Below are 16,445 nucleotides of genomic sequence, written 5' to 3'. Positions count from 1 at the left end.
TTGCCGTTTTATTTTATTTCAACTTTAGATTTGTATTTGTTTTTTAATCCATAAACTTTAAATTTATTTCCAATTACATTTTAAATCAAAAATCTATTTCAGTGTCATCTGGGGACACATACGCTGCCCTCCAAAAGTTTGGAAACACCCCTGGCAAAATGTGGTTTTGGATGATATCAGCATTAATTCTTATCATTTTTTGGTGCAAATACATTAAAGTAATGACATTGTCATTGAAGACCAGCAATAATAATTTATAATTTAAAATAATGGCAACAAATACATGTCAAAGTCAGACATGCCCCTTTGTCAGCTGTGATGCCTGGTTACTGGTTTAAACTTGGCCCAGGTTTTTAAAAGATCTTTGGGTCAGCACACCTTAATAGCTTCAACAACTGATTGCTAATTAAGTTTAGAATACAATGAATTTAGACCCAGATTAAGCAGAGCTGTAATGGTGGATATTTTGATGAATCAGAAAAAAAAAGTTTTTTCTATGTATAAGCTTTTATGTAATAAAATATGTTTTCATAGTTTGTGTTGTCCCTTATCAGTGCAAAATTATTACAAATTAAAAAGGATTCATGCCAATATTGTCCAAAACCCCACTTTTCTAGGACGTTTCCAAACTTTTGGAGGGCAGTGTATAAAAATCAAGAAAAACAAATATGCAAAGAAAGGAAACCAGAGAAGAACATCGATCTGACGCCAAACAGATTGCTCGTGTATCATGACATTAACGCACCAAGAATCAAAAAGATAAGTGAAGCACATGAACTAAATGAATGAATCAGGCCCACATACTGACCTTCATGAATAAAAGCACTGCACTGTTTCATGCTATATAAACCCTGCAGGTATTTAGTGTTGGATTGCTTTATAATTCAGTCATCAGAATGAGTGGACACTTAATGTCTCACAAGTACAATAATTACAAGGCCTTTTTGATTTCAAGAGGTACACTTAGACTTGTAGGACACTACAGTATACAATAACATAATATAGACCTAGCCTATTTATGCTATAGAATTGTTACAAATCTAAAGCACTAACTTAAAGAATCTTTTCTATTAAGAAAAGTTCCTAGCTCTTACATTTGCATCAGGAACGGAAAGCAACAAAAAGAAAATTTGAATAGAATTTTTTTTTATATTTGGCTCATTGCAAAAATGAATGCTCTAGAACAGTAAAGCCAAATTCCTGCATGTGTGTTAATAAACTTATTTTTATTTATTTTTTTTTAAATATAAGGGAGAAAAAAAGACGAGTTCATGTTTTACTTAATATGATTAAAGCTAGAATGGAGACAGCTCTGGCTAGTTTTATTCAACTCAACAATTGCTTAAAAATTATCCCAAAATTGTCTGGAAATTAACAATATTTTCAGTATTGTTCGATATATGTTCATTAAGTTTAATAAATAATAATTTATTCATAAATGGCTTATTAAAAATGTTCATCTTTTGATTACTGCTGATGCCTCTAGAAAATATGTGTCAGATTTTTAATTTACAACCTTGGGGTTCATATTAAGGCTGACATAGTCATTTTTAAACAATAGTTGAGTTAAATAAAACTACTTAAAGGTTGGGTTAATAAACCACATTCAAATTCATACAAATGACCACTCCTAACCCTGCCCTAAACCTAACCCTCACAGAAAACTTACAAAAACTTATGAGCGAGGATGTACGAATTTGTACGAATTAGCCACCTCGTAAAATGCATACAAATTGGTCATACAATAGTTCTTAGAGGATTGGTCGTGTTTGTTCTTAGTGGATTGTAGGTAAATTATTCCACTTTATCCAGCACTTTTATTGTGCTCTGCCTTGTGAAGTATCACAACGTTTTACCCCGCCAAATGATTTGGCCCCCTCAAGCTCAAATGTCAAGCTACCCTTATGATTCCAGCACCTTGATAAAATGTCCAGCTCAGCATGATTTCAACTACTGCTTCTGAATCTCCACCTGAAAAGCACAAACGTGTTTGCATTTGCCCTCACTTGAAAGTCAACCCACATTCTTTACTCACAACCTGGTTCAATTTGTTCCAGGACAATAGTCTCAAGCCATTAAATGAACTTTCTCCCCTGTGGTGTTTCTGTAGAGGCATTTGTGGGCTTCGGGATGCAGCAACTGTAGACAGAGGACAGAAGTAATATAAAAAGTTGAGTTAGGAGGTTAATCGAATAAAAAAAAGTTTTTTTCTTTTGGCAGTTTCAAAGACTTTTATTGGTTCTCAAGATCATGTAATTGAGTTGTCCAAGAAAATCTATTATCTTTCCCAGCAAAGTGTGCTTTTAGGTGAACAGATTCTCTTCCCTGCATAAATGAGCATGAAATGAATCAAACATGTAGGTGAAATTAATGTTACATGTCATAAGTTCGATTTCCCTTTCTTTTTGAAAATAAAAATGAAGCATTGCATTTTATTTATAGGCTTAAAAGCTAAAACCGTAATGCTTCTCAATAGATTGGTTTTACAACGCGTCATAAATTGGCTATATTGGCGGCACTGAACGTAAACAGTGCCGCTGAACCGAACAGAAATCACGAATTTTGCTGATTATTGCTCCTGAAAATGGTCAGTTATTGTCATATTTTGGGCTGTACCAATCGGTCAGACCGGGAAAAACATTTGGAGTACTATAGACTGAGAAAAGTTGTAACAAATCAAGGAGAAGGGTGCAAAAAAAATAACAAAAGGCGTTTGTGGTTGGCCAAACTGAACCAGGATTTTCAGGGCATAAATCTTGACAACATTCGTGTTTGTTCTTATCATTTCCAGTCAGATAGGTGAAATATTATATTAATTAATACTGCTTGTATGTATCTTTACCCTGTTGAAAAATCCAGCATATGCTGGCTAGGTATGTACTGAAGCATGCTGGTTTGAGCTGGTTTAAGCTGGTCCCCTTAGTTGGGGATGTTCTGCTAATTTATACTGTCCAAACTATGGAAAAAACATGCGGAAGCTGCTAAATCATATAGAGAAGGACTTAGTAAGAAGGAAAGGCCGCAATATTTTGACAAACTAAAGTTAACAGGTGGTAAAGATACGTACAAGCAGTATTAATTAAAGGAGAAGTCCACTTCCAAAACAAAGATTCACATATAATGTACTCATCCCCTTGTCATCCAAGATGTTCATGTCTTCCTTTCTTTAGTCGTAAAGAAATTATGTTTTCTGAGGAAAACATTTCAGCATTTCTCTCCATATAATGGACTGGTATAGTGCTCCGATTTTGAACATCCAAAATGCAGTTTAAATGCGGCTTCAAACGATCCCAAATGTGGTTGTAAACGATCCCAGCCGAAGAAGAAGGGTCTTATTTAGCGAAATGATCGGTTATTTTCATAAAAATAATATAATTTATATACTTTTTAATGTGAAACGCTCGTTTTGTCTTACTCCACCTTGACTGTTTTTGTTCCGGTTCATGACAGTTAGTTCTCCCTCAACTTCAAAATCATCCTATATCTCTTTTTTACCTTTTTTGTTAAGGGTGTTTGATCTTCTTTGCATGTTCACTTTGCAAAGACTGGGTCGGTACTTCTGCAGCGATGTAGGATGATTTTGAAATGATTATTGAAGTTGAGGGAGAAAATACGATTGGAGTTTTTTGACATACCCTAACTGTCTTGAGCCAGAATACACAGAGTTCAGGGAAAGAAAGGCAAGATTAAAAGGCAAGCGTTTGAGATTAAAAAGTATTTAAATTGTATTTTTTTTATGAAAATAACCAATCGTTTCGCTAGATCAGACCCTTCTTCCTCGGCTGGGATCGTTCACAAGCCACATTTAAACTGGATTTTGGAAGTTCAAAATCGGGGCGTCCATTATGTGGAGAAAAATCCTGAAATGTTTCCTTCAAAAAACATAATTTCTTTACAACTGAAGAAAGAAAGACGTGAACATCTTGGAAGACAAGGGGGTGAGTACATATGTGAATCTTTGTTTTGGAAGTGGACTTCCCCTGAAGATATTAGCCAAATATTTCACCTACCTGACCAGAAATGATTGGAACAAACACAAATGTTGTGAAGACTCTTGCCCTGGAAATCAGTTTGGCTAACCACAAACGCCTATGTTCGGCAGACAGTTTATTCTCCTCGATGTGTTGTAACATTTGGCAGTCTATAGTAACGTTACTCCAAATGTTTTTCCCGGTCCGACCAATTCATACAGCCCAAAACATGACAATAATTGATCATTTTCAGGAGCAGTAATCAGCAAAATATGCAAGTTTCATTCGGTTCAGCGGCATTGTTTATGTTCAGTGCCGCCAATATGGCTGATGTTGTGAAAGCACTCTGTAAATGAATGATCACTATCGGGATGTGAAGAGACTTTCAACCAGCATAACAAAAAATGTTTTTGAATGAAACCATCCTTTAATTTAACAACATGAACATAAAATGCAATGTATATAAGCAGAAATAGTTATTTCAATGAAAAACATAAAATTCAATAAAAATGTCAATTGTCACACAGAAAACTCTGTATAAGCGTACTTATTTATACACGTATTCACATTGTTCATGTTATAGCTGAGCTATGGTGTTTGCACTTTGAACAGTTAGGAAATTTAAAATATGAGATCAGATATTTAGAGCATATGCAGAACTCCCCTATTATTATGCAGGGAATCCTTCACAGGCAGCAACAGCTGTCATAAAACCGTTCTACTCTGAATCACTGCAGCAACCAAAATGTAAAATGCCTTTGAGGTATTTATCATTGCTCACAACCAAGACAGGCAGGTTGTGAATTCTTGTTGTAGGATTTATGTCAAGTTCTTCACTTCTCTTCCAAATGCAATGATTTCTTGCATAAGCAAAATACACAGTACATAGGCAAAGTGGATTCTTCACTGCTGAGATGTTTTATCATTTGTATTCATTAGCTTTTAGAGGAGGCATATAAGCTCTGGTGCATATGATGTATCATTGCAAGCTGGTCTATTTAAAGTTTTAGCTAAGATGGTTATACTTCAATTTGTAAGATGGAAAGGCCAAGTCTAATGACTGCTGTATGACACACAACTGATAGCTTTTTTTATTAGCGTCTCTCTGTGGTCGAGCTCCATCTTGATGCAAAATGGAAATGTTTCAAACCTTTTATTTAAAAAAGAAATTGTATGAGAACAGTATTATGCTTGATGAGTATTTTCCTTTTTGTGAAATCCATTGTCAACGCTGACATAATGTTACAAGTTACAATGCTTCTGAGAAGATTTAGTGGACTCATATGCATGAAATCAGTCTATTCAGTATGCAGGTGCTGTGTCAAAAAGACATTAAACAGATCTGTGATGATCTCAGTGTAAACAATCTTAAATCAAACTGTATTTCAAACCATAGATTTTTGACTCAAAGACTTAACAGGCTGAAATTCCACCTGAGGACACATAGATCTAATGCAGGACCTCCATATTGCAGAGTAGCTCATTAAGTTAAGTGCTCCTTGGCTTTCAATCATTCATGCTATAAATGAATGTATCCTCCTCTTTGGCTTAGTCATAAATGAGAATAGAAGTATAAGGTCACACAACAGAAGAAATTAGAGGTCACTGATTTATACATTCTGGCTTAGTACACAAACTCTCTAAAGTATAGTACCCAAAATCTGGTACAGTGCACAATGTGCACATATATCTTGTGAACTAATTGTCCTTCCTTCCTTATTATGAGTGAAACACAACTCTAAATTTATGTATTTATATTAGTCTAATCTCGCCTAATTTATCTAACTAAGAACAAGGGTGGCTTGTGAAAAAGTCTGAGATACTGAATGTTTACAGTTGTTTGTCACATCAAACCAAGTGAGTTTATTTCATCCATTCATTTTTGACCTCCTGAACACAAACTTGAGGTTGTTTATGAAATCAACTTGTTATAAGACCAACAAAAACTCTATGCCAGTTGTTTAGATAAGGATTAAATGGCGTTGGGAAGATTACTTTTGTAGGTTACAGAATTTCTAATGAATTTTTTAAACTTCCATTTATTTTATTTTATTTATTATTATTATTACTTATTTATTTATTTATTTTGTTAACACCTGTTTATTAAATTTTCTTCTAGGAACTGAAATATAAAACAAAACACAACTGTGCAAATTTGGAACCCACCCCAACCCATCCCACCCTTTTTAAACTAAATAAAATAAATATATATATATATATATATATATATATATATATATAATGTAGACCTTAAAAAATAAATTAAAAGGATTAAAGACTAAATAAATAAATATTTTGAACAATGATTTTTAAAAGATGACACAAAACTACTAATTCTTTTCAAACATTTAAAGCAGGCAGGTTACTGTCAGACTTTCAAAATTCTTCATCACTTGAATTAAGATTCTAACAATTTAATTGTAAAGCACTGCCACCACAAAATCAGAATTTAGCACCTCTTTTTACTTTTTACTAGATCGTTCTGAGGTTAAATACTGATTTAAAATCATAAGATATAGTTTAATTGCTATTATACTGTTTCAGTGCATTAAAAAATCATATAAACAAACCCAGATAGAAAATAAAACAGTTATCAAATAAGCATATGTGTCCTAAACTCCTGAAACACTGCTGTCTCATATTTTAGTGCATTCAATGCAGTTTGAGAAAGAAATAACTTAATACTGTGTGTGTGTGTGTGTGTGTGTGTGTGTGTGTGTGTGTGTACTTGTTTTTGTCCCCACAAGGATAGTAATACTACATTGTGGGGACCAAATGTCCCCACAAGGATAGTAAAACCCATGAAATTTTAAAACATGACATTGTGGGGACCCCCACAATGCCTGCGGTCCCCACAATGTAAAAAAATTATTAGAAATAGTAAATGATGTTTATCTGAAAGTGTAACGATGCAAACATGTTTTCTGTGAGGGCTAGGTTTAGGGTTAGGGTTGGGTTAGGGGATAGACAATATCGTTTGGTCAGTATAAAAACTATAGAAGTCTATGGAAAGTCCCCACAATTCACAAAAACAAACATGAGTGTGTGTATGTGTGTGTGTGTGTGTGAAAATATTTAAAAGTAACCCTTTGTAATCGTTAACATTTTTATTACTGTAATTTGATTACACATTTGTTCCTGAGTAACTGTAATGGATTACAATTACATTTATTTTGTAATTAAATTACGTAACTCTGTTACATGTAACTAGTTACTCCCCAACACTGGGATTAAATGAGCAATAATGAAAACTAAATGGAAAGCTGACATGCAGCATAGTCATCCTTATAATAAATAAAGCAGCTTCTTTTAGAAGGCTGATGTGTCCTCAGAGTCTTTTTCGAGAACCTCATTATTTATGTGTAAAACTTTCTTAATTGTTATAATATGCTAAGTGCACCTTTAAATCACGCCAGTTTGTCGTGATCTGGCAAAGAGATGCCGGTTTTGACTTTCAATAGGACCTACAGCCTACGTCATAAATCCAGCGCTGACTCTTGTAGGGGGTTTCTTTACGTCACACCGCGGTGTTTCCGTCAGTTCTCTCCGCATAGCATTATTACTACAACACTGCGAATGAATCCCTCTCTCTCTCTCTCTCTCTCGTCTTTTCTCTTTCTTGAAGTACTGCAGACAGAGCTGCAGCGCTAAAACACCGTCAGCTCTTGCTTTAGTTGCCGGATATCTTTACGATACAAAAATGTTTATTTATTAGCAGCGGCGGGCGTCTCGTAATGGAGAACCAATATCGACATCTCATCTGCTCAGCTCCCTAAAGGGTGAGTCAAATCTTTAAAGACTTTCGTCTTATAACAATCTATTTTAGTGTACGAAATAAGAAAATGTTTAAATCTTACATTCATCTGATCAGCACTGCATAGTTTGTCAGTGCACAAAGGAGACGGGTCAACATGAAATCAACAATATATTGATTGACAGCTCAGTTTATCCAAGAAACAAAAGTTGTTTATTCAGGACCCCAAACCCAGAACTAAAATTGGTTTATTTGAAGAAGTTTTAATTGAAACATATAGTTCTTATATAGTGTGTTCAGTCCTTTATTAAATTATTAGAAGAGAGTGTCCGGTGTTAAGGGAATGGGATTGAGCGCTGCTCTGGAGTCAGTTTTGACATGAGCGAAAGCGACTGATCGGTGGCTGGAATAGAGCACAGTGAGCGCGGATCCTCCGCCGCGGGCAATACGAGCACTGCAGACACAGAAATACTGAGAGAACGAAATTACTAAAGTGTATGTGTTTTTAATATTCATTCTTGGGTATGACACCCAGGAAGTAACATTGGATTTGAATCCTTTCTACAAGAAAGGAAGAAATTGGATATCATCAGTTTTCTCATTTTTTACACTAAGCATTGACTAAGCTTTACCTGCAACCCTGTTACACTGTTAGTTATTGTAATACAAATGTAATAAACACATTTTACAAATATATTTCTTTATTTTAATGGTGAATATAAGCTTATTTATAACTACAAAATTCATTTATTCAATTGTTTCTATCTATCTATCTATGTATCTTAGATAATAAAGGCTTAAACACAGCCAAACCCATTTACATAAATAATGCTTAGTAGGCTAGTTAAGCCATGACACTTGTGATTTTCATTCAGCTTTATTGGACTGAGACTAACTTTGATTTCCAAAGAAGTCTTAAAAGTTTAAATCCCTTTAAATTCTTTTTGATTATGTATAAGCTTGTTCAAATACCCATGTTTAGCCATTTTATTAAAAATAATTAATTAAAGCAATTGTGGCCAGTGTGTTCTATGCAAGTGGAGACCAATCCAGCTTTTTATTTCAGTCATGCACTTTAAACTCATTCAACACTGTAGTTCCAAGGTTGTATCCTTGAGGACTGTTCAGCATTTCATGAGCGATGCCGCATTGACCAGGCTTTTATCTTTTTTTTCATATAGTTCAGCTGCACGATTCTGCCTCATTAGGCTGCATAAGCACTAAGGCAGTGATTTATATTTGATGCGCATTGTGTAAATATGCAGTAATTTGTCCTTTAAGATTGGCATCCCGTAAGAGTTTTCTTTTTTTGTCTGTTGCATTTAGTTGCATGACTGGAAACACATGTCCGATGTTAAGATTAGAATTTGCTCCTGTAGCAGTGCTCATGCTGGTGGGAAGGTTTGCTCTGCCCATTGAGAAAAGGCTTTATTGAATTACCTGCAGAGTGATGCAGCCGGCTGTGTCGTGATTGAGAGCGACAAGCCTCATATAATCCGAGCCTACTTTTTTTCTTTTTAGCATGCATGCCAGTGCACCATATTATGATACCCTGATGTTTCACTGATATGTATAGAGGAATTAGAATATTTGTTAAATGTTCAGAGGGATTTATTTACATCGTAATGAAGCCTCCTGCTTCTTCCAAATGTGTGTTTTCCTTGCTGTAACTCAACAGTGTCAACATTTTCTAATACAATACTGTATAATGACATGCCAAACATTTATAATAATTGCAAATATTATTCATATGGAATTAAAAATGAATTGAGACTACAGGAAGGTTTCAGAATGACTTTGACCTCCATCTGTTTAGTTGTCACCACTCCCTGTTGAAAAAAACAGTTTAGGTATGTACTGAAGCATGCTGGTTTGAGCTGGTTTAAGCTGGTCCTTAGTTGGTTATGAGCTGGTCTTGAGCAGGAGCTAGCAATACCAGCCCAGGACCAGCTTATAACCAGCTCAGGACCAACTAAGGACCAACTTTAACCAGCTCAAACCTACTACCATGCCTCAAAACATACCTAACCAGCATATGCTAGATTTTTCTACAGGGCCGTCAGACAGAAAATCTTGGGCTGACAGTGCATGTTGAAAAAAATGCAGTTTTTTTTAAATATTTCTCCAATTGTTGTTCTAAATAGTCTAACACAGTTGAACAAATTGTTCCTCAGAAAAAGTGTTCATACTAAATGTTTGGTCATTTAGAGCCAGTTAAAAATTTTAAATTCTCTGTTTCACAACATAAAAGCATGAAACTGAAGAACTGTAATATCTGTGCTTCTTCCCCTGTAACACTGTCTTAACTGAAACGTTTAGACGTGATTTTTTTCTATGAATAAAAGAACATAATCAGAAAATGGCAGTAACATTTTCAGCTAATTCAGACAGCTAATTCATACCCTCCTCCAAATACTTTCTTCTTTTCCACTTACTCCATAATATCATCAATTCCTGGAGCAATCTCTTAGCACAAGATGTCCTAGCGTCCTTTTTACAGACGAGGTCATTTGCTTTTTGTTTTAATGTGATTATGTCCTCTCCAAACCATTAGGAGATTGAACCTGGCTTATTCACACTGCCTGACAATGAAGAAAGAAAGAAAAAGGACAGTCACTCTTTGCTCTTGTCTGCATTTCAGTTGTCTGCCAAAGTCAATCCTTTTAGCAAAAACACGGTTCTGTTTAAATTTGAAAGTATTAGCACGTCTTGTGTTGTTTAATTCTTTATATTATTCAGTGCTGTGAGTATTATACTTTAATCTACAGTGACAACACATAGCTGTATGTAAAGAAGGCAAACTTATTTATATCACCCCGAAAAATGAAAAAAGGTCACTAAGTGGAACATGTAAAATATTGAAATTGATTTAGCTCATAGACTGAAATGACACATTTAATTTTTTTCCACTCTTGCCCCCCTCTCTGTATCTTAACATATCGACAGGCAATTTTACAGCTCGCCTCTTAAAGCCTTTGTTATTCTTGCCAGCGTGTCAAATATGCTATAATGTTCTTGCATATAGAACCTGACCTACTGACTCCCAATGCACCAGAGAAGGTGTAGAGAACAGAAACACCATATATCATTTCGACAGAGGCTATCATGAGTGCAAGGCCTATTTTCAGTCCACTTGCCACTGATTGTACCTAAACTGTGCACTTAGGTTAAAATATTCCCAGTTAGATCTATACAGTTAGAAAATTATTTCAGACTTTTATGAGGAAAAATATTAGATTTAGTTGTATTTGAGTGTTTTCCATAGCTACTTGAATTATAGCTGATGATCTACATGACTTTCTACCGCCCATCATTCGTAAGCAGCAGTCCTGTCAGATCCCCCAGCATTACGTAGGTAGATCGGGGGAAGTGCTGTCTCTTCACCGAGGGGCCAATCATGCAGTTCACTGGGGCTGCCAGACCTCTCAGACAGACACATGGTCCACATCCATTCAGTCGGCCAATAATGGATTACTCCGGAGCCTGAGCACTCAGCTTCCCAACGGCATGTAAACACAATGAAAGTGAAACAAGCTCTCCCTTTTGATCCATTAGCTGTTGTAAAGTCTCAGAGACTTATTTGCAGGGGTGTACATGGCTCCCAGTATAGTAAGGATTATGATTACATCGTGTTTCATTATGACGTGATGTAAAATAAGCTTTTAATTAAATGAGACAATTTTGCTCACTTTCACATATATTGCAGTCTATAAACATTTGCTGTCAAAAATGTCTGATACCACAAGGAAAAGGTTGTTTCAAACCAAGACCAAGACTTCATTCAGAATGTCATAGTCCTCTTGTGAAGACTGTCAAAATTAAATACAGTCATTATTTTTGTTTGTTTTTGTTTTTGTTGTTTAAGCACAAAAAGTATTCTCGTAGCTTCATAAATTTAAGGTTGAACCAGTGATGTCACATGGACTATATTAACGATGTTCTTACTACCTTTCTGGGTCTTGAACATGTCAGTTGCGTTGCTGTCTATGCAGGGTCAGAAAGCTCTCTGATCTCATCAAAAATATCTTAATTTGTGTTCTGAAGATGAACAAAGGTCTTACAGGTTTGTAATGACATGAGGGTGAGTAATTAATGACAGAGTTTTCATTTTTGGGTGAACTATACCTTTAAATGTGGCACACAATTTGTTACAGGTATAAACAAAATAAACCAGACCATAGTTTGACTGATGTGTTTTTAGACTTAAGTTCATTTTATATATACCCTTTGTAATATATTTTATTTCTGGGGTACTCACTACTCACATCTGCTCCTGCAGAATTTATTTGACCTTAGCAAATCAAGGTCTTCAAGATTAGTTGAAAATTACAGGGGAGAGTGTAAGAGCAGGGTCAAGTACTGCATTTTATAGCCATTGCTGTTTTGTCAAAGGGATGGTTTTAGTTGGTGATTATCAGTGGTCAGAGCCTATCAGCAATCGGTTGTTAGCAATCACGGATGAGTAGTCAGTGGTTCTTATTCTAGTCAGAGTTTAGGACCCAGATGTCAGTCCGTGATGAGCTGCAGTGAGAGCTTTTTTATTTATACTGTTGTTACCTGAATGATCCACAGATGTTTTTTTGCTTAGTGATAGTTTATGAGTCCCTTGTTTGTTCTGAACGGTTAAACTGCCCACTGTTCTTCAGAAAAAATCCTTCAGGTCCCACAGATTCTTTGGCTTTTCAGCATTTTTGTGTATTTAAACCCTTTCCAACAACTGTATGATTTTAGATCCATCTTTTCACACTGAGGCCAACTGAGGAACTCACATGCATCTATTACAGAAGGTTCAGACGCTCACTGATGCTCCAGAAGGAAACACAATGCATTATGAATTTGAAGATCAGGGTAAATGTAACTTATTTTGTCTTCTAGGAAACATGTAAGTAACTTCTGTAGCCCCAGAAGGGCAGTACTAAATGAAAAGAAACATATGCTATTTAGGCAAAATAAGAAAATGTTAAGAAAATATCTTCATTCTGTTCTTAATGCATCGTTTTTCCTAGATAGATAGATTTATGGGCAGTATCACTAAGTGCTTGTACATTCTGGTGGCTTTTCCAAAGATTTATGAACTATGTAGCCCAAGGCTTTAGCACTCACAGTATAACTTTAAACTTGTGTTTTTCCCAGACTCATGAGAGCCATAAAGACAAAAGCTCTGTGGTGACTGCAGATCTCTTCCCCTCCACCGTCTAATCATGGATGATACAGCTCCACAAGACAATACTTCCCTCATGAAGGGCGCAAGAGACATTGCTAAGGAGGCCAAACGACAAGCTATTAAGAAGGTCAACAAAGTTGTGGACCGTGCCTCAGACGAGTACTCCCACACTCGCGCGTACCAGCGCTTCCAGGACGAAGATGACGACTACTACAGCCAGCCGGATGGGAACTACACAGGAGACCACGCCAATGATGAAGAGGGATCCAGCGACGCCACTGAGGGTCACGATGACGAGGATGAGATATACGAAGGAGAGTACCAGGGGATCCCCTCGGATGCAAAAGCCAGAGATGGACAGGTGGCTCTGGGACAGCCGCGGGCGGACGGCCTGAAGGACCGGAGAGAGCTGGAGAACGAAAGGCAGGAGGATGAGGAGGAGCTGGCGCAGCAGTATGAGCTGATCATACAGGAGTGTGGACATGGCAGGTTTCAATGGCAGCTGTTCTTCACGCTGGGGCTGGCGCTCATGTCTGACGGTGTGGAGGTCTTCGTGGTGGGCTTCGTTCTCCCTAGTGCAGAGACGGATATGTGTGTGCCTGACTCAAGCTCTGGATGGCTAGGTAAGAATAAGACAAAACTAACAAATGTACATTGGCAGTGTATGCATATGGCACAATGCAAAGTTTGCATTTTATTATTTATGCATTCCTTGGGAATTCAATCCATGAGCTTGGGGTTGCTAACACCAGGCTTAACTGCTTGGGCTGCTGAAATAGAAGAGTATAGGTGGCCTTTATAAAGGTAAAACAATAAATGACTTGGAAAAAAAAAAGTAAGGTCTTTATTCTATATTTCTTTATTCTGTTAGCTTCAGTTTGTTCTTATCTTCTTTTACTACTTTTTTGTTTTCTTCTTCATTTTTTTTCTTTTTTTTCCTGTCTTCATATGACCAAACAACTGATAACATAAATGCAAGTAAATAACAATAATAAAATGTACATAAATATGTAGAATTTTTTAGCACAGTAACTATGTATATTTCATAAAACTTTATCATGCAAAATTATTTCAAAATGTTCATAATAATGTATATATATTTAAAATAAAAATATTAGAATCCAAAATAAAACACCTAATCAGTCCCATTAATATAAACAATAATATATTATATATAAACTACCTGTCAAAAGTTTTTTTAAAGAAGGCTCTTCTGCTCACCGAGCCTGCATTTATTTGATCCAAAATACAGCAAATACTGTAAAATTCTGAATTATATTTACTATTTAAAATAACTGTTTTCTATTTGAATATATATTAAAATTTTATTTATTCCTGTGATCAAAACTCAAGTTTCAACATCATTACTCCAGTCTTCAGTGTCACATGATCTTTCATTCTAATATGCTGATTTGCTGTTCAAGAAACATTTATTAATTTTATCAATATTTAAAACAGTTGAGTACATTTTTCTTTCAGGGTTTTTTGTTGAGTAGAAAGATCCAAAGTTTAGCGTTTATCTGAAATAAAAAGCTTTTGAGGAGTCAGCTGTTCAGCTATCATCAAAAGTGATGATAAAGACATTTATAATGTTATAAAAGATTTCTATTTCAGATAAATGCTGTTCTTCTGAACTTTCTATTCATCAAAAAAACCTGAAAAAATCATACTCTGCTGTTTTCAACATAATAATAGTAATAAAAATAAATGCAAATCAGAATATTAGAATGATTTCTGAAGGATGATGTGACTGGTGATTTTAAAAGTTCAAATTTGAAATTACATATTTTTAAAAAAAATATATTCAAATAGAAAACAGTTATTTTCAATAGTAAAACATTTCAAAAATGTTACCATTTTTGCTGTACTTTAGATCAAATAAATCCAGGCTTGGTGGGCAGAAGAGTCTTTTTTAAAAACATTAAAAATCTTACTGTTCAAAAACTTTTGACTGGTAGTGTAAATATAAAAATACCCAAAAGATTTGGGGTTAGTAAGATTGGATTTCTTTGTTTTTTAAAGACGTTTGAAGCTGTTCTTCAAACTTTATGTTAAATAAAGAACTGTATCTTGGTTTCCTTAAACATATTAAGGAGCACAACTGTCTGCAACATTGTTAAGAATAAGAAATGTTTGTTGAACAGCAAATTAGCATATTAGAATGATTTCTGAAGAAGTCTGGAATAATTACTGCTGCAATTTTATTAGGAATAAATGACAAAATTGTGTGATACGTCAGATACAGATTACCAGTTCTCTTTGACCTGGTTTAGGATCATTGATATTCATATCAAATCACATTCTTATGTGTTTTATCAGTTTAATGAAGTCTGAGCATCTCTCTTTCTCTCTATCCTTCTTTTTTATCCTGCTTTTTTTTTTACTTATACACTCATCTGGAGAGCCCTGAGGGCACTGCATGGCATGCTCTGCTTCCCTCTCTTTCATGCTCCCTCTCTCTTTGTCCTTACTAATGGCTTTTAAGACATAATCGCACGTGGCCGGCCGTGACTGCCGGTACAGCTACTGGCCTCTGAGATCAGATACGGTCATCAGCAGAAGAATTTGCTGCTCCTCAGCCAAAAAGATTGAAAGACTGTAGGGATCAAAAGAAATATAGATTTTCAAAAAGCTGATATGATTTTACATCTTCCTAATCTTTTTGAAATAAGTATAGTATGCTCACCATGGCTGTATTTATGTAATAAAAAAATACAGTTATATATATAAAGAGTTCAGATGCAAAACCAGCTAAAAGCCATCTCGGTCAAAAATGAGATAATGATACTGAGTGAATGCTCTTGACACATATTATACGTCCATCAAATACTTTTTCTTCAAACTCGCTAAAATACCAGCCTCAGCCCAATCAGAAGTACCGGTACTTACATAGAAACCTATACATTTGATTTGAGCCTGATAAAAATGCTTTTTTTAAAGAAAGACATCAGATGGATTTTGCTGGTTTTGCATCTGAACTCTTCATATATACATATATGATATTTATATATCATGACTTACTCCAAACTTCTTTACAGAGAACAATGCATTGTTTCAAGCTGATTTTCAGGTAGAAATTCAGAGCCTGCTGACTAACAACAGTCTAATTCGGTCATGTTAAACAGTGAATATCTCTCGGTGAATAAGGTAATGGCTGCTCTCCAGCAGGCACAGTGGTGCAGTGGTGATTTAGTGCAGAGATGCTGCAGAATATGAACTTTCTGCAGGTCCTAGTTAGCATTCAAGCGTTGACTCTTCTGTTTGCTATCATAGTGTAACTAGTGAAATGGCACAGTAGCACATTCTAGATTTGATGTTTAAACCTGATCACAATTCACACATGCAATTTCTGTAGGCATTTACTCATCTTCAAGTCATTCAAAACCCACAGACTGTACTGTATGTCTTTCTTTCATGAAATCTAATAGTGAGAAGTTTAGCAGAATGTCCAGGATACTCTTTTCCAAACAATACACAGTGTAGTGTGATTTATACTTTCAAGCTAAAGACATAAAAAGGTACCATCAGAAATTCATTCACTATGCTACAAATATTT

At 35.4% G+C, this 16,445-nt stretch overlaps 1 protein-coding gene across 2 annotated transcripts in view; it reads left to right on the top strand.

Annotated features, from left to right (window-relative positions):
- Nucleotides 1-7,535: 7,535 nt before the first annotated feature.
- sv2ca (synaptic vesicle glycoprotein 2Ca) overlaps nucleotides 7,536-16,445 on the top strand; it is a 36,205-nt gene continuing 27,295 nt past the window's right edge. Inside the window, exons 1-3 of one of the 2 annotated variants that reach the window (XM_051111054.1) lie at nucleotides 7,536-7,750; nucleotides 12,457-12,573; nucleotides 12,859-13,512. In XM_051111054.1, the coding sequence (XP_050967011.1) occupies nucleotides 12,927-13,512 (586 nt within the window). In that variant the 5' untranslated portion in view covers nucleotides 7,536-7,750; nucleotides 12,457-12,573; nucleotides 12,859-12,926. The remainder of the gene's footprint in view (nucleotides 7,751-12,456; nucleotides 12,574-12,858; nucleotides 13,513-16,445) is intronic. The other variant, XM_051111053.1, reaches the window with a different exon arrangement.

The sequence above is a fragment of the Labeo rohita genome, chromosome 5 (genome assembly GCF_022985175.1).
Source record: "Labeo rohita strain BAU-BD-2019 chromosome 5, IGBB_LRoh.1.0, whole genome shotgun sequence".
Taxonomy (NCBI): Eukaryota; Metazoa; Chordata; class Actinopteri; order Cypriniformes; family Cyprinidae; genus Labeo; species Labeo rohita.
This window is presented reverse-complemented; position numbering and strand designations above follow the sequence as displayed.